Here is a 27,788-nt window from a genome sequence, read left to right as displayed (position 1 = left end):
TAAAGTTCGTCAAAATTAAAAGGAGTTGATCCTTTTTTTTCAACATTATAAAATTTTACCTATCATTTTTTTTGCTTTTCAAAAATATCAAGCGATGCGTGTCGCGTCGTTTGAGCGATACGCGCTCACTATAAACGAGGTCTAGTACTAACTTATAGAGGTAATTTTAAAAAGATTTCATCGAAACTCAATACGGAATCATCAGAGTTTTTTTCTGTTCGTTAAATTGAGTTCTTTCAAATTCCAGTTTATAAACAAATTTATGATAGTTAGAAAATATTGAATTGCATTAAGTTGTATATCAATTCAGCAATTGCGACTCTCACACGATTCTGAAGGAACTTATATTTTTGATTAACTGACATTTTAATCCATAAAATCTTTCAAATCTTTTATTTATCGTCATAAAGAGTAAATGGTTGAAACTAATAGAAACCACGTTCTTTTTGTAATAAGTTCTTATTTCATTATTAATTCACTCACTCACTCAATCAGCATGCCACGATAGCTAAAATCAAATTAATGAATATTGACTACTCATATCGAAACTGAAACTGTTACATTTTTTACCGGAATAGTATTCCTTAAGAGATCAGCATGCCCCGCCCTGAACCAAAAAGGATTTTCCGTCCTACCCATAAATATTTTACCCAACCCGACTTGATTTTTTTTTAATAGGCCGAGCCATGCAAAATCTCTGATATCTATATACTATTATATACTATATAAACTTAAATCATTTTTGCCTTATACCCCGATTCCTTTTTTAAATATATAAAAAATCAATGCCGAAATTAATATTTATTTTTTATAGGGTAGGGTTATATATAATTTTTTATTTGTTATAAAAATTTGTGTTAAATAAATGAATTAAAAGGTTTGAAAAATTAACATATATTAACTTACCGTGGAAAAAAACGTTAAAAACGAATATTATTTATTACATCAAATAATAATAATATTTTGTACAAAAAAAAAATTTCATTCATTTAACTTAGAATTAATTTGATTTTTTTTTTAAAGAAAAAAAATGACTTTTAGTAGTCTCTCAAACGTAGATTATATAATTATAATATTCTTTCTAATCATAACGTGCACCATTGGAATATACTACGCCTGGAAAGATCGTCATTCCTCGAAGTCGGATAATGCTTTTGTTGGGAATAGGTTCGATACATTTTAATAAATATTTTTTAGTGTGTTTTTAAACGGCTCGTTTTGAGTCTATTTTTTGAAAATGGCTAACTCAATATTTCATCTAGAAAAATATTACTCAATCCTGAGAGATTTTGTTCTTAGAAGGACCAATGGTCTTGACATATTTTATCGAAATCTCGAGGCTTAGGTATTTTTTCTGGCTAAAATATTGAGTTAGCCGTTTTTAAAAATCGGCTCAAATCGAGCCGTTTAACACTGAATTTTGATATTTAACAACGCGAACTAATTAATAGACTGCTGTACCATTACTAAATTGTATTAAGCACACCTGTATCCAAAACCTTGCTTAAGGGGAAGGAAGGGAGGGATTGTGGGTGGACCTACCCTCCATTCCATCGTTATAAATTTTATATGACTGTCTGAAGGCATGCTTTTTGAAAAATCGTATCACTAAAAAGAGGCAAAGTTTGAATCAGCCAGAAACTCGAACTTCTCATAAAATTTACGGAAACCGGAAACTGGTTATTATAACAGAAGTTTAAACAAATCTATATTATTGTCCAAAATGTTGCACAATTCATTTTCGAGGGTTTATTTAAGTGTTTTATAATTATTATTTTTCCCCATAGCTTATTAATCGATTAGAAGTGGAACCCTCGGAACAGCGCTAATTTTTTTTAAAACCGGAAACCAAAGCATCCTTTGAATGTTTTTTTAGGAAATCTGAAACCGAACCAATCAGAATTTGTAGGAAATCTGAAACCAAACTAATCAGGGTTTGTAATCGACACCTGAATCTAAAACTCTCGGAACCGTTTCAATTTTTTTGAATCGGAAATCAAAACAACTTTTAAATATCAGGAACAGATATCCAAACTAGAAATGATCTGCAACCAGGCCTATATTTTAAAAAATATCGGATTTGAGGGTTGGGCTTATTATTTTTAAAAAAAAATTTCTGCCGGTTCGGGTCGGGCCTTAGAAATTTTTTTTAAATTTATGATTTTTATGTAAAACAAAGATATTTAATTTTATTTATAGAAACTTAAACGCCATATGACATAATAATTTTTAAAATATTTAAATTAAAATATTTTAGAAAAAATTAATTTCTATATTTAAATAAATTAGGATGGGTTGGCAAAACTTTTTTAAAAATATTAAAAGTATTTCGAGATCGGATCGGGCCGGTAAAACTTATTAAAAAAATTTCGGGCCGGGCCGGGATTGAAAAATTCAGCTCATTTTAGATCACTAATCCAAACTAATGAGAGTTTGGACCCGAAACTTGGAATCCTGGAAACCATATGATATATAAGAACCAGACCAAAATGTCTTTTAAATGTTTAGGAAAACTGAACCTGAAGACCTCCAAATATGGATCCTTAAAAAAATTGGGGATGACCTTTATAATATTGGAATCTGGTAGGTCCAATCATTAGTATTTCTTAAGAATATTGACAAAGCGATTGATATCGTTAAATTTCCGATTTTGCCTTTTTTAGTCACATAACATCATGCTTTATTTTTTTTCCAAATCATAGTGACTTTTCTCAAATAATATTGTTGTCTTTTATTCTAGATGTTTAGATTGTAAAAAATAGCACAATATTTTTTTTTAGACATCTCGTAACTATAAAGCTTATACTATCAAAATTGGAGGATTTAAAAAAAAAAATATTAATTAATTATTGATGAAATGTTTTCCTTAATTCTGTGAAAAAAATTTTTCTTTTTCAAAATAGGAATACTTTAGTAATAGAGGGGAGGGGGGGATAAATAAAAAATTAAAATTAATAATTAATTATTGATGAAATGTCCTATTTCCTACTACGAAAATTTTTAATTTTCCAATTAGGAATCTAGTCTGTTATCTATTATAGATAATCGGGGGGGGGGGGATAAATAAAAAATTAATTATTGATGAAATGTTCTGTTTCATTTTGCGTTAATTATTCTCTTTTTTTAAAAAATTAGGAATAATTTCATTAGTTACATTATATAAATAGATATAATATTTTTTTTAAAAATATTATTTTAAATGTAACCTACTACTAGTTGTCCTTAATTTTAGCGTTATTCGAGCCCCTTACCTGATTTAAACATAAATCATTCAACTTTGAGTCGCGCGACTTTTATTATTCGAGCCAAGCTTAACCACATTTTTTCTTCTTGGTTTTACCCTGATATTTAACAACATTAATCCTATAAACATTTTCCCATCCAAAATCAATGAAAAAAAAATGTGAGAGGCTAGATAGTAGGGGGATAAATGAGCCTATATCCCACTCGTCATCGACAAAATATTAACAAATAGGGCGCTTAAAAAAGAAAGTCGAATATCGGTAACATTTCTAAGAAAACTGGGGAGACGTAATATGTTATTTAAATGATAATTGTAAACTTCGATGACGTACAATCGAACCCATTAATATTATATATATTAATATTTTTTTAAATAAATTTTTTAATATATTCTAAACGATATTTTTGAATTTTTGAATTACCGTTTTTTTTTCTTCTAAAAATTATGAATGTATATTTCCTTTTTTTCGAAAATGATTATATATATATATATATAACCCTTTAGCCAGAATTATATATAATTTTTTTTGTGACATGAAAATATTATTATTCAAAAAAAAGAAGAAAAATTAAAGGAATTGTCTTAATACGTAAAAATCGTAAATCACAATGTATTTCGTAATAATTTTTGGTGCATGATTGATAGTGTAGTATTTTAGCTTTTTTTGGCTTTATCAAATAGCAAGTGTTTCAGGTCACAAATTTGCTTTTCCTCTCAAATATCATTTTTAGCTATTAAAAAAAAATTCCCCTCCTATGCACCTCCCACCCATCTCTCCATAAAATGTATTTACAATATATCACTTATAAGGAAGAATTTGAAAAAAATAAATTTAGTAAAAATCAATTACTTTTTAAAAATAAACGACTATTATTCATTTTCATTTTTAGAAAAATTAACACCTAATAATAACCCCCCCCCCCCACCCGCCACTGGCAAAATCTACACTGGCGTGTTTTTCTTCGAGTAATAAGTTATCCTTTTTCAAAAGCACAAAAATAAATTATCGTTAGGGAACAAAGGAAATTAGCGCATTTCGTCCTATCATTTTTATGCCTGCCGAGTTTGACCAGGTTCGTACTTTACGTTATTTATAAATTGGTAATGTGTATAAGTTGTAAACATTTTCTGAATAAGAATATAAATCGAAGTTTTAATAAATTGGAATTTTTCCATTGTATGAATTCAATTATCCATGTTCCCATTCTAATATACTTTATCTAATATTTATGACGTTCATGTATACACTTTCTTAAGTATAAATCTTAACCTACCCCATCCATCTATGGTTTGAGAATGATACAAATTTTTTATTATTATCTTAATTATGATATTTGTTACATTTAAAGTACCCTACCAACTACTATAAATCAATCAAGTTCAAAAATTATTTTGATTTTGAGACTATTTACCTCCAAATAACAAACATCCATTTATGTCTAATACAATTTTTCACCTCACACAGTGCAGGTATAAAAAAATTGTAAGCCATTGACATAAAGACCCAACTGTTTTTTAAAGAGTTTTAAAACAGAATTCCTTTAATTTTATAAAATAACTAGTTTTATACATGTCAGATGTCACATTTTAGCGTATCGCTATCGCCTAGTTCAACGACTAGATTAGACTTCGTCTCCTCCGACTATAAAAAACAATTTTCTACCTTCTAAGATCTCTGGTGATGGTTCATCAAAATTTTAATTATGATGGAATATCTCACTACAAGTTGTAATTTATTTATGTTAGCGGCAATGTGTTTTTATGAGCGCGTTTTTTTAAATTTTAAAAATCTTATTTCACTGGAATTGCATTCCATCACGTTTGGAATACCTACACTATGAATTTCAGATAATTTTGCCATAAACTTTGAAATATCATTTTATTAGTTATTTTTTCATAGATTTTTTACATAAATTATAAATGACTATAAAGGTTAAAGGGTAAAATTATCTAACAATTCATAAAATAGGTATTCCATATATGCTGGAATTACATTTCCGGTAAAATAAAATTTCTAAATTTAAAAAAAATGTAAACGCTCAAAAAAATGATTTAAAGTTGGAAAAATGACACGTTACCGGAAATAACACTTTTGCCGCTAACATTTATATAAAAGAAACTTAGTAAATGGATATCAAAAATTGAAGATTAAAATTAAAAATTACATACTAGAAATTTTTAAGCACAATTATAACTTGTTTTTTTAGGTACATATTCATTAGAGTTGTTAAAAGATACTTTTTAATTGGATCTAGATACAGATACATCGTCTAAAATAATATCTAGATACCGATATTTTCAAAAATCTATCTAGATACAGATATCACATTTATATATCTAGATACATGATCTAGATACTTGTATAGATCCTTTAACAACTCTGATATTCATTAATAAATTAAGCTCTTTTTAGAGCCTTTCGATACTTTTTAATATATATATATTTATTTTTATTTAGTAATTTTATATATTTTTGTTTTAATATTTTAGTGGTTTATTTATCATTTTGATATTAAATATTGCTTTATAAGTATATATTTTAAAAATTGTTTGTTGAAAAATTTTATTATTGATATACGTTTAAATTGTCCTATTATATCGTCTTTGTTGTGTCAGTAACCTTGACAATTTAAAAAAAAATATTTCATAGGTAAAATGACCGTATATTTAAAAAAAAGGACAATCTATCATTTTTTATTAATTATTTGTTACTCATTATAAATATTAATAACTAAAGTTTGCTTATGTATTAAACGCAAAATGCGGAAGAAATCTTATTTGCTTAACATTAATGTTTACATTTAATAAATGATGATGTATGCAAAATTATAACATATGTTCAATTCAACTTGAAATATTGATAATAAAATATATTTAAAATATTTGATTCATTAAAATCTTGTGACTTTCTGAGCCCCCCCCCCCCCCGATCTAACGAATGTGTTAAAAGATTAACTATCATCAGTCTAAATAAATTCCAAATTTTTTTTATCTAAATTCTTCTACGATTTCATGTTTTTCAGTCACTTTGTTTCACTTAATCGAAACCAGGGAGTTACCACAGTTAATCATATGAAAACTTCTGGTGATATAGCTTCGAGCGTAATATAAGACCCTATGGAATTTTTTGCGAGCCGTCTAAGTATTTAGGCATCATGTCTCCTAGCATCAAATCAATGCCATTATATTATCCTATTTACTATTATTTTATGTCATCATTACACTTGAGGATTTTATGAAGGCAAATCAATAGAAAGTCATTGTGGCTTATCGCTCTTTTAATGACTAACCTGCAAGAAAATGCGGCTACAAAATATTTTTCTGACCCTAACAAGTATAACCTTGCCAAGAACTTAACTTATTACCCATCTCACCAGTATAGTTACAAGATTTAGTGACTTTACCCGTCACAAATTGTATGACGGATTATATTTATACATCACAGTTGATTATAGTTTAGCTGCGATGTGAGAACGGTCAGTGTTGAAAAGAAATTGTGAATTCAATTTCTGCCAAATTTGAATAGGAACGGTCAGCTGCTGACCTTTCTATATTATTTGCCTATGTAATTATAACCTAAAGGGTAAAAAAAACGGTGTATATAAAATAAATCAAATAATCCTAATTAGAAATTGTCATCATAAACAAAATATTATCTAATAATTGTATTGATGAGAATTATAAGGTGGAGGGTAAATAAGTGAAGTCACATGAATAGTCAGGAGGAGATATGGTGATAAGGAAGGTTGAACATTACTCGAGCTTAATGCTCTAACACCTGATATAATGCCATAGTTAATTTAATTATGATTAAATAAGGTAGGCGAAAATGCTGTAAGACCATCCCACCGGAACGAATAATCAAAAAGGCAAGTTGGTAAAATACTTTACACTACTGATTGTTGGAGTCGTTAAACTAGGAAGAGGAGATAGGATGTTTCAACAGAAAATTGATTAATGAAGGGAAATAGTTAATCTAATATTATTTCATTATTATCAATTATGAAAATTTATATTCTATATAATTTATTTATTTAAAAAAAATCAATATAGTTTTGATTTTCAGTTTTGTTAGCATTCACTTTATACAATTCAATGGTCGTGGGGTTTAAATCCAAGTCTATACAATTTCATTTTTCAAATATATTCTTCAAAAATTGTGTGTACTATACATACAGTGGCGTAGTGATGCTAAACGGTTCGATTTAAGCCGATTTTTTAAAAACGGTGAACTCAATATTGTATCCAGAGAAATATTATACAAGTCTAAAGATTTTGTGCATAACTGGCATAATGGAGACATTTATTAACAAAATCTAGCTTAGGGTATTTTTTTTCTAGCCAAAATATTGAGTTTGCCATTTCTAAAAAAATCGACTCACAAGACTACATTGGAGTAGCCAGAATTTTTAAGTAGGAGGTTGAAATTAGCATGATGATTAGAATAAATAGCTCCGCAAGGGCAGGCTTAAACATTGTTTTTGTTTATATGATATTGGCACTCTTTTAATCGCGCATTGATTTTGCGATTTTCACCTGCGTATGTTTTATAACAAGAACACATATAACTTGGAGAGATAAGGTGGGTAGGATAGGATATCTTCGGATTTGACATTAAGCTTCTAAACAAGCGTACACGGCTAAAAATGTCGGAATTTACAATGCGAATCACTCTGCAAATGTTAGAATACATGTCACGCTGACTAAATCCGATTTATCCTTAAATAATTATTTAATGTTGGGAACATCCAAATCCCTATGAATTCCTGTATATATTAGTACCAATTATTACATATAAAATACGATTATTATAGATTATGTATGTTTTATGATTTCAGGAGCGAGAAATAAATTCCACCCTCCTCCCGTCATTTAACTTTTAAAATTTTTGCAGGAAATTCAAAATGCTTCCCATAGCATGTTCTTTGCTAGCCACCCAAATATCCGCTATCTTGATTCTGGGTATGCCAGCCGAATTTTATACCAGGGGCGCTCAATACTGGGTATACATAGTGGCTCAATGGGTCGGGGTCATTGTGGCTACATACACATTTATCCCGGTGTTTTGCAATGTCGGATCGGCTTCTTCCTTCAACGTATTATGACAAATAAATTTTCTATATTTTTTTAATAATTGTAATATATACATTATATAGTCCTTAAGCGAGCTGTGATAAATAATCTATTTTGGCATCGAGTAATGGAATCTATATGTCATGTATATACACTAGCCCGTATTAATTATTCAACCAGGTCTGAGATGCGTTAACTCCATTAGCCCATATATATGAGAGAGAAAGAAAGGAAGGAAGGAAGGAAGGAAAGGAAGGAAAGAAAGAAAGAGAAGAGAAGAAAGAAAGAAAGAAAGAAAGAAAGAAAGAAAGAAAGAAAGAGAAGAAGAAGAAGAAGGGGGGGGGGAAAGAAAGAAAGAAAGAAAGAAAGAAAGAGAGAGAGAAAGAGAAGAAAGAGAAAGAGAAAGAAAATGCTTGTCCATATATTTACCGCGAAATTTAAATTTTTCTTAATAAAACAATATAAATTTTTTAAAAAAAAATTAAGTATATTCAACAAAGATTCCATTCTACCGGTCTGAGAACCTATTGCGCTCTGACCTTCGTTTTAACTCAAGTGATTTTTTACTATCAATATTTTTGATAAAAAGTATGAATACCAAAAATTTTTATTTTTAGAAAATATACCATTTTCTAAAACCAGTCAAAAACCATCCCTAGAAACAGAGAGTTATAAAAATATCTCCAAAGATTTTTATTTTGAAGATTTTATTTGTCCAAAATTTTTTGGCAAAAGAAATCTTTTGAAGATTGAAGATATTTTTATAAAAGAAGATTTAAATTTTTTACGCATTCAGAAACCTTCCAAGGTACCATAATTTCAGGCCCGACCCAGATTTTTTTAAAAATATATTTTATTTATTTTTAATTTTTATAAGATAATAATGGCGATTTAAAATGTTCGGTTTTAAAATATTCGGCCCGACCCGGGTATATTTATAAAAATCCCGAGCCTGGCCTGCAGGTCCCCGAAAAAAATAACCAAATCCTTGTTGATAATACATTATAATAGTTATATATATATCTAAATAAAGAATTAATTTAACCGAATTTATTTATAAAAGATTTATTTGAGAAAAAAAGATTTGGAATTTTAGGTAAAATTTGATCAAACTAAAAAAAATCGTCAGAGATCAATGATCTTTGAATATTTTTTTTGTTAATATTGAAGAGCATTCCAAACTCTGCCTAAGAACCGAATCAAACCCCTGAGAAATTAAATCTAATTTTTTAAAAATAATTTTTCTAATAATTGGTGAACCCAGCAAAGCATTTATAAAAATATTTTAGAATAGAAATTTCTATTTAATCCAGATGTGCACACTGGTTATTTAAGAATCATAATATATATTTTTTTTCCCCAATTCATTTTATAATTTTTAAATAAAAAGCTTTTATACGCGTCCGTCGTCCTCTTCGCGCCGTGCCTTGCCATTTCTCTAAGTAAGTATGAATCTATTTTCGAACAGAAAGATATTATATACCATTTTAAAAAATATATTTATCCTATATACTATTTTTGATGGAACTGTCCATGTTTCATCAAAAGTAGATTAAAGCTAACTCAAAAGTAAGGGGTTTTTTAGGTAAATAAAAATTTTGATAGTAGCCATAACCCCCTCATTCGCATTAGCAAATTCGTCGCTAAGCATACTATTTTTGCTTCCTTTGCCGCGGCCCGTTAACTGTGAATGAGGGGGGTAAGACCGTATATTTTGAATAAAACCAAACTGGAAGATAAAAAAATTAATAAAATAAAGGCGTCATATAAAGATTAGAAAAGGAAGGAAAATAAATTAGAAACCCTTCAGTGGTTTATTTTTTAGGAGCCGATCCCATTAAAATAAAAAAATGATGTGAGAAAGCAAAAAATAATTTTGATCGAGTTTGCATTTTTGAATCCGGACCAGCCTTAGCTTTCGAAAAAAAATCACGCTATTAAGGCCCATTTAGGGCGCGTTAAGCAGAGCTAGACCGGCTGATCAATGGTAAAGAGTAGACCTAGGAATAATATTATTTTTCCTTATAACCTTCAATTTTCAATTTTAGTTTCAAAAATTTAAAGCTTAAAATAATATACAATTTTTTGTCCCCCAATCATCTATTATTATATACTATAAAATGATTTATGTTTATATATATATATATATATCATAATTTTTTTCATTCAATGCGACATAGTGGTTCCGATTTCAATCCATAAGCTGCTCTTGATAATAGGAGGAATTTGCACCTTTTACACGGCCATAGTACGTAAAAATAAATAAAACCTCTTCCTTTTTTTACCGCCACATAAGTGTTCCCCCTTTCTTAAGAAACAGAGGGATATATAGTTTTCATTTCCTTAAGTTTCCCACGGTTTTGTAAATATCATGCTTCTGAAAAAGATAGTATGTGACTATAAAGATATAATATATAACTGCTCGGTTTTAAATATATTGTATACATACACTGTACCGTAAAGTCTAACTTAGTCACCCTTGGGCCCAAGAATTTTGTCCAACTTAGACAGTTTGTAAGATTAATTAATAGTAATTTAAATTGGGAACTCAGAGTTATGATCAATTGAAGGAGTTTACCGAATTATAGAGAGCCCAAATTAAGACGTTACTGTATATACTTTTATTATACAAAATATATGTACAGCAAAACTCGCGTAGCTTTAGACTCTCTTTTAAAACCTATGAAGAAAATTTAGAACAAATTTATTTTTTAACGTCATATAAAATCCCTGTAAATTTAGTATTTTGATTCTTATGGAAGGTTTTCCTATATAATTGTCCCTCCGCTAATAATGTAAAATCAACCATAGGCCTCATCATTTCATCGTATGCTACAATTATGGGCGCTTGTTGAGCACTGAATAAACCCCCTACCCACCCCACCCCTCACCTTAGAACAAGTTTTACGCGTATCTCATTTATAAAATTATTTATTTTAACCGCGGATGTTGAATAAAATTTTATATCATTTATTAAAAGCACTCTTTTGTGGGTTAGGACTAACTTTTGAGATTATATATTTTGCTAACAAACCGTTTATTTCTTATTCGTATCCTATATTAGAATAATAATAATACCTTGAAATAATTTTCTGGTTATGTGGAGGCTCAATTAATTTGGCTAATATTAATAAATAATATCCTAAGAATACCTTCCTTTTTTGTGATTAACAAAATCGATTTACTAGAGGAGCCCGAGCCTCAATATATATTTTTTTAGGGGGTAGGAATAAATTTTGGAGAAGGGTTTAATTCCTAAAGAATTTTCTGTTATGAAGAACACTGAATTCCAGCATATTCGAAAAAATCTAGATATATATTAATATTTTTAATAAAAGGGAGGTTTTAAGACTGTGATAGTAACGGACCTATTCCAATTTTTCGTCATTTTTGGGACTATCATTGGACTCATGATCAAAGTAAAAGGAAAAATATTTTTTACTAAAATTTAATAATAATTTGAATATTTGTAATTAGTTATTTATTAATTATAAAAACAATACTATTTTTTGTTTTGTGGAAAGTTGTTACAAACAGGGAAAACCAAACCGCTATACAACAAACTCTTATAATATTCTGAACCGTAACCAAGCCTTTATACCAAATCGTTAAAAGAAGAGAATTATTTATATTTTCTTTGAACCGGTTTAAACCCGTTTTGTATATAAATTATAGCTAGACCATAATATTCGATAAATTACTAATTAACTAGCAAATAGTTGTGCATTTTCTCTTCTCTCTTCTCTTCTCTTCTCTTCTCTTCTCTTCTCTTCTCTTCTCTTCTCTTCTCTTCTTCTTCTCTTCTCTTCTTCTTCTCTTCTCTTCTCTTCTCTCTTCTTCTCTTCTCTTCTCTTCTCTTCTTCTTCTCTTCTTCTTCTCTTCTCTTCTCTTCTTCTTCTCTTCTTTCAATTATGTTTTCTGTGTCTTCCTCTATTTAAATTTTTTTCAATACAAATAAATATGAAAATACCACTATAATTTTTATTTTAAAAACCTTGATAGAACCGCAACCATTTATAATTTTATGAACAATAAAACTGTAACCGAACCTGAACCTTTATAATTTTTTTGCCACTGAACCGTAACCGAACCGGATCCGGAATATAATAAATATAATTATTTATTACCCTTTTAAAAGAGTAATATATACATTTTGGGAATGTCACGATTAAAGTAACTTCCACGAACCCTTAGTTTTGTGATACCTTCATCATCTATCTTCACATTTTATGGTTTAAAAGAAAATGCAATATCTTATATTATAGACTAAATGATTACCGATAAATTTTCACCAATGATAATCTAACACCGACATATTTTTTTGCAGATGAATCTTTATAATATTTGTTTTTTTAAAAAAATCACGTTATTATATTAATAAATGTTAAACATTTTCTATTTTCGATGTTTTATAGGGGATTTACGACATTGGAAGTTTCAAGAAGGTGTATGGCGTAGCTGGGGAACTCGGCCGATTGGGCTCTAGCTTTGAGTAAAACTATTTTTAATCCTAAGACTTAACGGAAATTGAAAACAGTCTCTCCAATTAGAATGAGGCGATAGTGACGCTGCGTTTAATCGCAAATAAATGATTTTTAAGAAATATCATTCACATTATCGCGACTTTAATCGTTGCGTCAAAATAATCTTATTGATCCCAAATAAGTTTTTGCGATTCTCAATTATACATTAAATTATCAAAATCACCTAGCAAAAATAAGGCTATGTAAGTTTGTTTTTTTTGCTTTCCTTTCAACGGCAATATAAATCGTAAATTTTCTATTTAGGAGAATATCATTATTATAATTTAAAAAAATTGAAAAGTTAATTGCTAAGTTGAGAATGGATTCCATGAAAAAAAAGAAAAATATTTATATTCAATTCCACTTCCGGAACACCAGATAAATTTTGTTCGGTTAGCCGACGGATTATATTATTCTATTTTTTTATCTATAGGAATTGATTTTACACTTAGTATTAACTATAATAATTTTTTACAAAATAGTTCTTAAAGGTAATTCTTTAGCAATCTACCATTTCTAGTTTTTCAGAAGCGAGTTCCACTGACGGATTGAATATAAAATATTTGTTTTATTTTTTCTAAGAATCGATTCTTATGTTATGATATTAACTGAGAAAAAATATTTTAAAAAGGAGTTTTTAGCGATCTACCTTTTCAGTTCTAGGTTCACTGAGTTGACTAAACGTCAAAGAAAACTATTTTAAAAAAAAATTTAATTAATGCTTTTACAGTGTATTGTAATCATAAAAAATATAAAATAAGTTACAAATTTTTATAATTATCAATTTTATCTAAAATGAATATTCTATCAATTTGAATCCTTCCCGCCACCTAGAGGATATAAATTTAAAAGCTAAAAATGAAATATATTATTATACCTTTATCTTGATTCATAACTACATTCTACTAAACCCCTTGATTAGATTTTAAAATACATTATAAACAGCCATAAATAAAATAGCTAATTTTTTAATCCGTATTGATACATATTCAATATTGCCCAAATTAATGAGATTATTAGTACAACTTCTTCAAAAACTGTTGATAAAATAAGCTGTCAAAATGGTATAAATATTGATTTTTATCAAATTGCCCATTTTAGATATTTTGCCTCTCAAAAATTTTATTTAATAAAACTATTATCATAATAAAAGCTTCGATCCTAATCCCACCAAGTACCAAACGGTTTGGACCGTTTTTTTCGGAATATTTTTCTTAACACTCCGTTCCTACGGCGTATACCAACCATCCGTCCAAAGATATGTTTCCATGCCGAACTATACACGGGCAAAGAAGTTTTTACATTTTTTATATAAATTTTTTTCTCCTTACCTAGTGTTCGATTTTAATCCAACTCTCGTAGCCACATCATTCCTTTCATGATGATTGGAAAAATGTTCACTCCTTTTTTCCCGCATAATATAACTATCAGTGATCTGTTTCGGGTCTAATTTTTCAAACCCGGACAAAACCCCAATTTTTTTTTAAGAAAATTTTGCGGTACCGGCCCGGCCCGAACTTATTTAAATATATTAGGCCAGACCCGTCTCGAACCCAATTTTTTGAAAAATAGTAGTCGGGCCGGGTACGGGCTGGGCCTTACTTTTGCAGATCTCTTATAACTATTATATAAGGAAAATTACCTTTTATTATTTATAATTTTTTTTGTGGTGGTGGTGGGGTAAATGTTTTAGGACTAGTTGGATAGTTTTACCCATGCAATTTGTACTCATCTTCATTCTGAGCACCCTTGGTTCGGTCATGCTGGCCGCTTACAAATATTGCGACCCTCTAACCCTCAAAATCATAACTAAAAAGGATATGGTATTTTTAAAAAAAATATATATTAACGCATGAATTGTATTACATATTTTTTTTTTTATACTTCATTACTAATTAATATGCTTTTGAATATAGCCACGATTAGTGTTGTTAAAGGGCTCGTTTTGAGCCGATTTTTAAAAACGGATAACTCAACATTATAGCCAGGAAAATATTGTCTATGCCTTAAGATTTTGATAATAAATGTCTAGAACTTTGTAATCTTCAGGTTTGTGTAATATTTTTCTGGATGAAGTTTGAGTTAGCCGTTTTTGAAAATCGGCTCAAAACGAGCCGTTTATAAAACAACACTAGCCACGGTAAGACTGGAATTAAGATATTATAAACTAACTAGTATGAGAATAGCAGCAGAGTGAGTCTATTTGATATCTTGGGGTCAGGGTAGGTAGGGAATTTTATTTTCTTAAAATTTGAACGTTTTTAAACCAGATTTTTTTTAAAATTATAATTAATTAGCTCCTACCCGTATTTGCTATGCAATCGTTTGAGAAGATTAAAGGGTTAAATGGTTTATTCTTGGCTTGCTTATTCAGTGGAGCTTTAAGGTTTATTTTATTTTAGAAAAATATGGTTTATATTGAAATCGATATCTTAATCTCGAGCTTACCATCTTAATGGAATCCCATCCTATTAATTAGGGCAAGATTTTTCCAATTGGATATGGGGGACGCTAGATTTTAATCGAAAAAATAGGGAGTGGAAGGGGTTAAAATGGTGGTAGATAGTAAGGTTTTCTGATTTATCTTTTTTTGCTTATTTTTTTAGATTAGGGAGTGAAAATATTGATGGAAGGGAGGAAGGAAGGAAGAAAGAAAGATGTTATTAATATGATACTAAAATTTCCTCTTTAATTTAAAATTAATATTGATGATTTAATAATTGTTCTTTATTACGTAAGAATGGATAAATTTTTATTTTTTTAAAAGAGAGTTTGATTTTTTAAGCCGAATTTATAATTTATAGTCATATATTATTATTTTTTAAAAACATAAAAATTAATAAACCTATGATAAAACCTAACAAGCACTCTATCCTCGAGTTTCAATTCTCTGGCTGCCGTCACGTGGGAAGATTTTATGATTCCCATCTTCCCTAAACTAGCTACCGATATAATGAAAAAGAAAGGGCTACCATCGTTAATTCCCGCGTTTTTTGGTAACAACACTAAATATTACTAACTGTCCAAAATCGTAATAAATTACGGTATCAATAAATTTAAACCAACCCTTCTAATAATTTTTGCTTGCAAAATATTTTTATTTTAATAAATAATAACCTTAAGAATTTTTCATGAAAGTTTATACCTTAACTAAAGTCAAGCAATCACTTCAGATTATAGTCTTAAGGTGTTATGAGTAGAGAGCTAAATTTTTTTAAATTTATTGTTTTCCTTTTCTTTGTATTTATAATTTTTCATGGCAGAGCAAAATACTATCATTTTACCGATCTCCTATATGGGTCTGGGTACAGGGCATTAATGAAATAAATTTTCTTTAAATCTTAAATGAATCTCAAAAGATTTCGATCTCTGAAGATTTTCTTTAAATAAACATTTTTTGGGAATGCAAAAACACGTTTTTTATAACATTATCTAAAATATTAAATCTTTTTTTTAAAAGTAAAATCATTTGTGATTTTTATGCTTAAATAATTATTTTCATGAATAAAATCATAAATTTTTAATATGCTTAAAAAATAATGAATTATGTGATCTTCCTTCAACAATATTTTGCTCAAAATTTTGCGGAAAATTTTTTTTTTTTATTTCAACCTCTGCCTTCAAATATTCTGGCCAAATAACCTAACATATTTTAGTCTAATTAATTAATTTTTTGAGGCAAAAAAAATAACTATTATAATTATTCCTTTCATAGCGATGACCTACGGATTGGTTGTTATCGGAATATCGTTTCTGGCGCAAAATGTCGAAGGAATCCTTAACGTATGTTTTATACTAAATAATTAGTTGGGCGAAGGAAGGTGCGGGTTTACAGGAAAATCAAAATAGATAATATTTAAATTATTTGGAATCATTATTACTTTTTCTGAAGAGTAGGGTGGATGGGGGGGGGGGGGGGCGAAAAGAATCTTAATCTTATGAAAAAATTATTAAATTTTTTATTTTTTAAAATTAAAATTAAAATAGGCTGCTCTTTTTGCTATGAGTGTGTTCGGGGGTCAAGCATTAGCTGTATTCTTCCTTGGGATGTTTGTTAGATCCGCCAATTACAAGGTATAAAATTTTTTAAAATATATATAGTAATTTATTCAAGGGGGTTATAACGGGTAAAATTATGGCCGATCTAATGTGCGTTCTCATAACTCTCGGTTTTTCGAAGCACGCTAAGCACATAGTTACTCCATATTTACCTATAAATACAACTACATTTCCACCATCGTTCAATGGTTTAAACTATAGTTTAAGCAATCTGAGTCTTATAAATGAATCAAATCATCTATTCAACCTATCCGACGCACCTTATTGCCGCGCATTTTTTGAAGATGGACCATTTCGAATGCGTTACAATCGTGTCAAAACGGGTTTCAATGGAACCGATAGTTTAGATGGCGCGATTTCTAACCAGTCAAGTTATTCAGCAGCTAACGCTATAAATTCGGGTTCACTTCATTATTACAATTGCTCTACATAAGTGGAGAGCAGTTTGCTAATTATCATTATCAGATATGTATTCTTACGAATAAGGATGAGAATAACGTCATTTATAAATTAAATATTAACATCTTATCGACCACAAATGCTATATTTTGCACAAATTGGAATTTTTCACCATGAATTTTTCATTGATAAGGATAATTATGAAGGGTATAAACATGAGGAGTAATGTATGTAAACTTCTATATATTTAGATACTAGCGAGAGGTACAAAACTCCCATAGGTGATGGCCTAGGAAAATATATATTATTGTAAGTTATTTATTACAATAATAAAAACTATTTATACATCACATGTAAACATATATTCTCTTATTTGTGGAGCATTTTTTTTATAGTAATAAATTAGATTAATATATTGATATATAATAATAGTATATCTCTTTAGGCTGTGTCCAAAATATCAAAAAATTAAATTCACAAACTTTGGAAACTTTAATAAAAATAAATAAATAAGCTATTTTAAACATGAAAATAAAAACATTCCAAAACATAATTCTAGAAAATTTTATAAATTTCAAAAATTAACATAATTATTTCATTAAAATTTGTGAAAGTTTTGAAATTTTTAGAATTTTTTTAAAAAAGATTTTTGACATAACCTCAAATAATGCGACCAGTTTGAAAAATTTTTTACAAAATAATTTTTGATCAAATTCTTAGATTTTTGATCAAATTTTTTCCTAAAAATGGCTAAATCTTTTTGTAATTTTTACGCAAAAAATCTTTCCAAGATGAATCAAAAATTTTTAAAGATTTATTTCAAAACTCTGAATGAGACCTTTATGATTTAATAAAAAATTCAAATTTACTTCCTCCTACTCAGTTAATTATCCCCAAGGATTACCAGACACATCTAGGATCAATGATAACTACTGTCAAGTCAACATAAATATATATATTTTTTTTATATATTAAGTGGTAGAATCAAGCGATCGTCTCCGATCTATATTGAACCCTTTCTCCTCCCATCCTTCCCCCTCTTTATTTTAATGATGTTAACTTTACACAACTCTACCTTCTCCCTTAAATTTCAGTTACTATCTTGCGTATTCTCCTCCACCCACCCCCATTTTCGAAGAAGTGTCTGTAAAGATGCACTTGAGATTTAAAATCTAGGTTTTATTCGGATAAGTAGGCTAAGACAGATAAAAATAGAGCAATTGCCCAACTTTACTAATAATAATTTTTATTTCAGTAAATTTAAATTCTTTCATTTCGAATAATTAAAAATTTTTTTTAAAATATAATTTCTTGTTCTTTTTAATAAAATTAGTAAGCGATTGGCGGAAACTCGTTTAAAAAAATAATAAATGACTTTCTGTCACTCTTCCCTTATCAATTTGTGTAATTACTTATAATTATTGTTAATTATTATTAAGTAATATCAAAAAATAATAATAATAAATAAAGTAAAATATATTCGATATCCTTCATGCTGTTGACACCTCTCGGCTTCTTGATATGCACTCTGATCGGAATACTTGTCAGTAAAATTACGGGTATAATTTTTATAATAAATATTTTTAGCTAAATTATTATTATGTAACCATCGAGATTTGGGAAATAGATGTCCAAGCATTTCTGCTCTGCCAGCAATGAGCAAAATCTTTAGACTTCTTTACATGACGTTATTTTGGTTATAATCTTAATCGGGGCTTTTTAAACAAACACTTAATTGTTGGGTTTATATTTTTTAATATAAATTATTTCGTGCGTATAATATAAACCTTATTTTCCGATTTTTTTGGCCTATAAATTTAGGAAATTCTCTTGACGCTTCGGGTAAATGCTCATAAAGCAAATGCCTTGAGCCCGATATTGTGTAAGCCTAAACGGTAAACTCAATATTTTATTTTTAAAAAAAATATTACCCAAGCCTGAAGATTTTGTCTGTAGAAGGAACAAAGTTTTGAACATCTATTAGCAAAATCTCGAGATTAACGTCAATATTTTTCTGGCTAAAATATTGAGTTAGCCGTTTTTAAAAATCGCCTCAAACCTAGCCGTTTAACAACACTAGTAAATCTGTTTACCCATATTTAGGTGGAGTAAAAAATGATCTAAAATACGACCATTACAAGTTGCTGCATCCGTGGTTACTCCCAAAGAATCGAATATTTGTGAATGGATAATCTATTTGAACATTTTATATTCATTTTTTTTTATAAAGATAAGAATATCTCCACACAAAATATATTTATATCATTTTGATTATCAAATTCATTGTTTTTCATGAAAAATTTCTCACTTGCCCAAACATAACTTTATTTTCGCACCATTGTAAATTGGAGTTTTTTTTTGTAAAAAAAATATAATATAAATAAAATATTTTTGGAAATTTATTAAGCAAAGTTTACTAACCTTTTTTAAGTTAAATATGTTATTCTTACTACAAATCAATATTTCAAACCTTAGTTAAAAGTATCTGTACTCAATCTATATAATTAATTTTTTATTTATATATCCATAGCTTTAATTTAGTATAAATGATTTTTACATATTACCAAACCAACCCAAGGCTTTTCTTACCAATATCCAATCTTGTATTTCGAAATTTTAATGATAAATTTCCCAAACTCATTAAGATGTCAAAACATTCAACTATCCAGTATCAATATCAGTTTTATTCTATTTTCCCCGTGAAAATCTTCACCTAGAAAACCTTAGGTTTTATTCAATTTGCAATCGCATATTTGAAATAATCCTTCCCCTTTAAAACATTATGCCCAACATAATAGATCTGTCAAACTCCCAGTTGGCTCGAAATGGCGGCGATGCAAAGATATGAAATAAATTTTATATTCATTTTTGTATACTTCGCCGGAAATTAGCTCTATGTGAATGCAGGGTAACCTTGGCCAATTAGTCTCGTCTCAAAGAGCTCATTTTTAAAACTATCTAGAAGTCATATATATTTGGGGTAAAAATGATTTATGTGCGTCAGTTATTAAATATTTTTTTTAGAATAAAATATGTTTCACGAGATGAAAATATATTTACAGCCAAGGTTGTAAAGGAGGACCGGGGCACGTTCGGACAATTATAAATTTATAATAAAGATATTCAAAAAAGGTCTAAAATCTTAAAAAATAAATCTTATATATATAATTATGATATATCTATAGTTAATTATTTCTATAGCAACCCAATATAATTTTAAGTAAAAAAATATGTTTTTATATAATATTAAAAATTAATATTTAATTTTGAGCTAGAATTTTATTATTAATCTTATTTACTATAAATAAAGCATGAAATGCAAGCCTGATCCTATTCTATCATATGTGTTAGTTTATTATTATACGAAAACTATTTAGTATTGTTAGTTTCATAATTTGTCAAAGTAGTGGGCCAAGGTAACATCGCGCAAAGGTACATTGGGTTATTTATATCAATTTTTAAGCAATTTCAAATGATGTATACTTACGCAAAGGAAAGGACCAAGTAAAGGTTATGAGCAAGAAATTAGCTCAATCTAGGAATTCATCAAAAATAATTAGAAGTATTTGTCAACTGCATAGACGCACGTATCCAAAATTTTGCTAGAGGGGAGGGACACAATTGGTTGAGCTTTCCGGGGGAATATCCCCTTCTTTGGTTACGTTCATGGTCAACTGAGACGAATTTTTAATAGGGAAAGAGGAGGAAGGCATGGATCTGGCAACTGGCCACCCCAAAAATAAGAATTCGATATGTTGATAAATATAATATTTATTTTTTAATCATTTCAACTATTATATAAAAAAAAATACAATTTGATCATTCATGTTCATGATCGAAAAACATATGTTTTTTTTAAAAAACAAAACGTCATATATGATTTTTAATAACACGTCAACTAAATTTATAAATCTGTTTTCAAATTCGTTCGTTTCTTGGTGTCATCAGAAGAATTCATTTCGTTTATCAATGACTTTATGATGGGATAAATTTCTTTAACGTCCGTGTTTTGGCCCCATTGAGAAACTATTTGGCCATTTTTATCCACTAGGTATTTCCAAAAATTCCAAGTAGGAGGAGAATTGGTGACTTCTTATAGTATTATTATTATGATAAATAAATCTACATATATTTATTATTTATTTATACAAGGCTTAAATTATAGTCCTGACAAACATTCTTATTAGGCCTTTTAAAAAAAGAATAAGAATTATCTGTATATTAGATCTTAAACAAATCATAAAAAATACGAATAATAGAATTTACCAATCTCGAATAGCAAGAGTCGAATAACGAATAATGCATTTTTCAATAGGCCTAATTCTCATGGACTGGATAAGACCTTATTCTTAAAATTTAAATTGGGGGAAGGGGGGGGGGTGAAATACTTCGACATTTGGGGGAATAGTTTCAAATTAGACGCTTTGCAAAAATTGATAAAAGTGGTAAACTATTGAATATCGAAATAACATTAGGGTTAATGTATAATAATACCTAGACTGACGATGCATTCATAATAATGTACTTGAAAGCGTCGTTGAATACAAATCAGCTGCACCCGCCATTTCGGTAACAGATATAGTAATTATATCATGTAAAAAACTACTATTAAATTGATAACTTGCTTCTTTATTATCTAGATGATCAGGCATTTCATTAATAAAGGTTGCGTTAGGCATAGGAATAAATTGGTCTCTGGCTTAATTTTTTTATAAGGATATGAGTAATCAAAATGGCGTCCCCAGCTGTTTTTATTGATGTGCACTTTTAATGAATGTATTCATCAGTCTAGGTATTATTATTATATGTCATTGATTAGGGCCCTAAATGAATCACTATTTGAGTGGTCTAGGTATTAACGTAATTAGATCTTTTTTTTAAAAAAATGGCGCTTGGAGATATCAGGGGAATAAAACCATGAACACTCTTTTTTTTAACGAGTGTCTTCATCATTTCAATTAATGATTGCTCGAAAATCACATAATTGTAAATTTTAAATCTAGTAAGTAAGATAACGTGTAATTAAATTTTTCTTGTAAGTAATATTCACGAACTATAAAAAATAAACATACTTCATTTCAAAACCGGAAAGATTTTTTGTTGGCCGGATATACTCGTGCATAAGACTTTACGCGATATGCCGGAAGTTCGCAAATTTAAAGCTTAGAATTAGGTCTAATTTATGGCTTTTCCATCGTAAAAAAAATAATTATATGCCGGTAACAGATAACTTGTTCAGATTTATTTTCCGGGCCGAACCATAAAAAAACCCTCTTGCTCCCGTTTCTTCTATAATTTTACAACTCTTTTCCGGATCATAGTTAATAGTGGGCTTTTTTGTGTGAGTTAAAAGATGGATTGGGACAATAATTTAAAGTAAAAAGAATATTCCGTTTAATAAATTATCCTATTTGGGAAGCTATATTTACGATATTAATTGTTCTCTACTTATAAAACACCTGGAGATTATTAAATACTATATTTTTATAAAAGCAAGCAAATTTTATACATCCGCCCACGCCTATTATGCAGGCTGCTAAAAGATCTTAAACTATGGGCGGGTGAAATTTGAAATATTTTTAAGGGCGAAATGAGCAGAACAGACTTTTCTATTTATTACAAATTATTATTTTTTTTATTCCATATAAACCTTTGCATATTTTATAAGTAAAATAAAATTAAATAAGGGGTCAAACTAACCAATCAAATAATTTTAAAAAATATGGCGGACGGGTTTAACAAATTTTTTAGATAAATGAAAAATAAATGGGCAGCAAGCCTATGGCAGAACTTCAATAGCTTATTGAAAATAAATTATAAAGGTTACATAATTCAGGTGAAAAATATTATAAAATTTATGATTTCCCTGTTTTCAAAATTATTAGTTAAATTATATATACTGGGTTTGTCATTTACAATTATGTTGTTTATCATTAAACAAATGAATACTAACACTCATTATAGATTATCATGCTTTTATGAGTCCTGATATATCTAAAAACTAGATGACTAAGGTTATATGAACTTTAGTTTATTTAATAAATATTGTCAAATTCTTAATGGGTTAGCTTAATTTGATATTAAATAAATGGTCCATGAGTAAATTTTTAACCAAGTATATATAATTTAACCTCCTATGTATAGCCAAAGTGGATCCACCTTTTCCCATCCTCTTGAAATGACATCAATTTTTGCAAACATCGGGAAATTAACTTTATATGTAGCTTTTACATATTTAAATATATTAGCATTGGTTTCTGGTTCCTTGCATAATAAAAAAAATACATTTAATTTTTAAACTAATACCTTACATAAATTTTTAAGTTATTTAAGATATATATACTACCAGCAACTCTTGTAGGTAGATAATACACTTGAATAAATAATCTTAGGCAACCTGTATACAACTTTTTTTTTTAAATAAAACCATATCCATCAACTTTATGTGCCTTTGCTGAAATCAAGGTTAAATAATCCTTTCTACAAATTTAACATTATACCTCTAGAGCATACCCTTAGATCAGGCCTTCCCCATATCTAATATATATTATATCCCTAAGCTGACTCTCATGAGCTATTTACCAAAACTGGTTGTAAGTATATATTAATCATGATAAAATTCATTTTTTAATATTAAATATGCAATAAAAGACTTATGATGTTAAAACACTTTTCTTAATTTAGTTTATTAGTAATATTCATTGTTAATTTAATATTACCTGTTCCCAAAATTGATTACAGGGAAAAGCCAAAACGTTAAAGAGATTATATATTTCAAATTCTTTTTGTAGCCATACCAATCCTTTATATTGTTTATCTGTGTACCCACATTTACTTGCAACATTAACAATCAGTGATACCTGATGATATCTATATCTCAATGAGTTAATTATTTAATACTTTTCCTTTATATTTTTCTAAAGGCACATTATTTCCTTCTATATCTGTCACGTTGAATGAGTATACATCTTTTCCAAATATCAGGTAACAATTTGTAAACAAGAAAATAACATAAATTGCTAACATATGTTTTAAAAGAATGAATGCCTAAAATGATTTAAATATTAAAATTTTAAGGTATGTCTTTGCAGTTGTAGGCAATTAAAAGTTCGCATATTCGTGCATTTAACTTTCGAAAATTTGAAAACAATATACACAGAAGTGTGAGTCTTATCTAATATTCGCGAATTCTTTTTTCGTCAAAATTCATTTATTGCATTTTTGCAAATTCGTAATTTCAAGCAGCAATTTTAGTTTGAAAAAATTATATGATATATATACAACACAATCTCTTGCTTATAAAGTAGTACTGAGTATAAAAAATTTAGAAGGCAAAAAGAGTTACAAGAATAGGTTATATTAACAATTAGATACTAATTTATTTAAATTATTAGTATTAGCAGGGGGGGGGGAAGAAAAAAAGAGCCTGAGTCTGGATTTAAAAGAAAGGAAAGTGGAAACATTTATGAAGCACTTTCTATCCTTAGTCTAATGATGGTTTCAGCATTATGTAAATCTAAAATGTTTAATTTGAAAAAGAGAGGGTCGAGGGTTTCCTTCAATACGCTGCTCACATGAAGGCAGCCTGCTCAAAAATTTAATCGATAATTTTTATTCTAATTTAATATTTCTTTACACAGCATGAGAAGCCATGGGAAATACATAACATAAGATAAGTAATGACGATGGCGAAATTGAATATGTAAACTAAACTTAAATAATTTTTAATAAATTATTTTTATTGATTTTAAATTATTAATATAGCACAGTAAAAACGATATAAAATAAAAACAAATTTATATATTTCCCTAAATATCATTTATATTATAATATATAGAAAGCAATGAATAATTTAATTCGATCGAAATATAAATACAATAATTTATGGAATTGCACGAATAAAATAAATAAATTAATTAAAAATATCCATAAATATAAGGAATGTCACAATTTATCTTAATTTTTTTAAATTAAATGCAAAAAAAGTTTGGTCAACCTAATAAATAAAATTAAAAAATTAAAGTTAATGCTTGGATAAATATATAAAAATTATATTTAAAATATATGTCATAAAAAAATAATTATGGAATGAAATTCGTATCGAAAGTTTGCCAGTTAACAAATACACATTGATTCAATAAAACAAATAACTTTGGCTTTTATCATTAAACCCCACATTTTACTTTACTCAACAATTGCAGGAAGAAGAGGATGATTGCTGCAATAGTTTGGGTTGATCTGTTAAACGTGTTCCGGCTATTCGAGATGACGCATTTATCACGGAGCTAGGATCTGATTCTAAACTTTCAGACATTTTATCGCAAATGATATCAACTAATCTCTCAAAAACCTAAATAATATATTTGTTTTTAAATTTTACGTAAAATTTTTTTTAATGGCAATACATAGCTTATTGTTAAAGAAGTGAAATTTGAAATATTATTTACTTTAAAATATGACAGTCCATAAATTGTATAATATTAACAGATTAAATTATATTCTACAAATTAGGAATAGTGCTAAGTACAAAGTTAAAATGGGTTTTGCTCCAAATAGATTCCCTATCTCGCTTGTTTGATTTCACCAAAAACATATAATATTATGCCACTGCAATATTTATTAATTATATTTACTTAACAATCTTAAAAATTATATATAATATCGAAAATTAAATTTTACTGGTTATAATTAAAATAATGAGGATATGTTTAAAAATCGGATTTTTTTGATTTAAATACAATTTAAAAAAAAATAAAGGTTGGATACAACCAAAGCTTTAAACCTAGGGATTTATTAATAGAATTTTTATGCTATCTAATTTTTGGGGGATATTTTTATTCATACTAAAGAGGGACATCTTCACATTTCTATATAAAAATGTTCAAAAAGTAATTTATAAACATTTTACAAAAAGCAAGAAAATTTACACGATATGAAAAAATAGGTTTCATTATAAAATATGAGAAATGCTTTTGATTGCAGTGGATTCCCTATTTCAAATACGGAATATTACAATTTATAGATGCTCCTTGTCATTTAAATAAATATAAAGCAGAGACCTGCAGAGGTACCATTTGCACGGTCCAGATATTTCCAAAAAATTTTTTGGGCCCGGTCCCGGGTTTCTTAAAAAATAATTTTCAGGCATATGGCCCGGCCCGGATATTTTTAAAAATAATTTTTAGGCCCGGCCTGGGTATATATAAAAAAATAAAAATTACAGGTCTGTTATAAATTTTAATTCTATATATCTATAATCGATCAAACATGTATTATATATTATATGTAGAAAAAATAGTACCAGATGTTCTAGCGCGTAAAATTAAAAGATAGGGAGCTAAAAATCGAAAGTTGCAAAATATCATTTCGAAAAATTTGGCCATTTTTAAATTTTGAATATTAAAAATTATTTTTTTATCGTCTGCTTATTGATTTGTATTAATTTTGAATAATTTACATATTTTTATGGCATCAGGTGCATAATATAATATATTTAAAACTACCCTGTATAATTTCAATCTATATATATTTATCATTTTAATTTTTTTTTAAAAAAATGTTCAAACACGATAACGATTTGGTATGGTCATATTTTAATGCTCTATTTTTAACCTTTACTTGTTAACACTAATCTATTTTTGAAGCAACCATCCAACAAATAACTTAAGAGTTGCTTTACTAAAGTAAATAAAAAGTATACCGCTTTCACGTTGATATTCTCTTTAGCGGAAGTTTCGAAGAATTCCATACCAAGATGATCGGCCAGCTGTTTACCGCGATCTGTCGAGACTATCCTTTCATCCTCCATGTCGCATTTATTGCCAACCAAGATAACCTGAGCATTGTCCCAGGAATATGTTTTAATTTGGGTTGACCTTCATTTAAATATTTGCATTTAAACTTTTAATACAAAGTTTAAAAAAAGAATTTTTGAAGATATTTCTTTGCCTTTGAGCATTAGAATTTTAGGTAAAATTTGATCAAAAATCCTGCTTGAACCAAATCAAAAATAAAAATATTTGAAATTTATTTTTGAAGTGTATTTCGAGCCCTGGGATTTAGTATAACTAATGTATTATGAAGATTATTCAAAATTGGAGTATTTTATAAATTCTTTTCTCGATGATTAGAACAACTAGAGGTCTGCAAAGTAATTTTTTCATGGAACCCGCCCCGAACCCAAATATTTAATTGTATGTTAGAAACGATGTATTTTTCCTGCAAAGACCTACCCGAGTCCGAGGGGAAATCATTTCAATGTCTGAATCCGACCCGAACCTGAACTATGGTAAAATGAATAACCAAAAAAAATTGGGTAACTCATAGAAAAGGATTTTAATGATCTTAATACTATGGCCGAGAAAGCAGAAACTTAACCATCAATTATTAACTCTTTAGTTTTCTGGTGGATAAAAAAAATGATGTAAATCATAAAAACCTTATCTATTAAAACTTGTCTAATTAGGGCTCATGATAATACGGGAAACTGC

General features: G+C 28.3%; 3 protein-coding genes across 4 annotated transcripts in view; 1 reads left to right on the top strand and 2 right to left on the bottom strand.

Annotated features, from left to right (window-relative positions):
* The first annotated feature begins 994 nt into the window (after positions 1–994).
* Positions 995–19,643, top strand: LOC135928096 (sodium-dependent multivitamin transporter-like). Its single transcript, XM_065464440.1, has 17 exons — positions 995–1,167; positions 8,139–8,340; positions 8,804–8,872; positions 9,708–9,759; positions 10,498–10,565; positions 11,656–11,736; positions 12,733–12,809; positions 13,994–14,134; positions 14,534–14,663; positions 15,138–15,226; positions 15,706–15,836; positions 16,556–16,623; positions 16,828–16,914; positions 16,955–17,300; positions 17,550–17,607; positions 18,769–18,857; positions 19,402–19,643. Exons 1-17 carry the CDS (start codon positions 1,031–1,033, stop codon positions 19,488–19,490), a joined length of 1,914 nt encoding a protein of 637 aa, XP_065320512.1. The 5' UTR covers positions 995–1,030; the 3' UTR covers positions 19,491–19,643.
* A 1,483-nt stretch (positions 19,644–21,126) lies between these two features.
* On the bottom strand, positions 21,127–24,324 carry LOC135928302 (glutathione peroxidase 7-like). Its single transcript, XM_065464741.1, has 4 exons — positions 24,199–24,324; positions 24,018–24,158; positions 23,430–23,562; positions 21,127–21,390 (listed from the first exon to the last, which is right to left on the bottom strand). Exons 1-4 carry the CDS (start codon positions 24,322–24,324, stop codon positions 21,203–21,205), a joined length of 588 nt encoding a protein of 195 aa, XP_065320813.1. The 3' UTR covers positions 21,127–21,202.
* A 948-nt stretch (positions 24,325–25,272) lies between these two features.
* The window catches only part of LOC135928963 (ras-related protein Rab-3-like), a 33,145-nt gene continuing 30,629 nt past the window's right edge, over positions 25,273–27,788 (bottom strand). For both annotated transcript variants that reach the window (XM_065465423.1, XM_065465424.1), the window contains 2 exons: positions 26,999–27,173; positions 25,273–25,648 (listed from right to left, as the gene is read on the bottom strand). In XM_065465423.1, the coding sequence (XP_065321495.1) occupies positions 25,487–25,648; positions 26,999–27,173 (337 nt within the window). In that variant the 3' untranslated portion in view covers positions 25,273–25,486. The remainder of the gene's footprint in view (positions 25,649–26,998; positions 27,174–27,788) is intronic.

Source organism: Gordionus sp. m RMFG-2023, chromosome 4, assembly GCF_954871325.1.
Source record: "Gordionus sp. m RMFG-2023 chromosome 4, tfGorSpeb1-WG-v2, whole genome shotgun sequence".
In the NCBI taxonomy this organism is placed as follows: domain Eukaryota; kingdom Metazoa; phylum Nematomorpha; class Gordioida; order Chordodea; family Parachordodidae; genus Gordionus; species Gordionus sp. m RMFG-2023.
The sequence above is the reverse complement of the archived record's forward strand: the minus strand, read 5'-3'. Positions and strand labels throughout refer to the sequence as shown.

Bases quoted from the DNA above. Each gene is read 5' to 3' on its own strand.
- LOC135928302 (XM_065464741.1), bottom strand. From the start codon at position 24,324: ATGTTAGCAATTTATGTTATTTTCTTGTTTACAAATTGTTACCTGATA. The intron at 23,563-24,017 runs GTAATATTAAAT...TTATTATGCAAG, and splicing joins GTAATCAATTTTGGGAACAG to GAACCAGAAACCAATGCTAA. The intron at 21,391-23,429 runs GTTAAATTATAT...TAATACTATAAG, and splicing joins ACTTTGGCTATACATAGGAG to AAGTCACCAATTCTCCTCCT.
- LOC135928096 (XM_065464440.1), top strand. From the start codon at position 1,031: ATGACTTTTAGTAGTCTCTCAAACGTAGATTATATAATTATAATATTC. The intron at 17,301-17,549 runs GTTCACTTCATT...CTATATATTTAG, and splicing joins AGCTAACGCTATAAATTCGG to ATACTAGCGAGAGGTACAAA. The intron at 17,608-18,768 runs GTAAGTTATTTA...TAATAAATAAAG, and splicing joins CTAGGAAAATATATATTATT to TAAAATATATTCGATATCCT.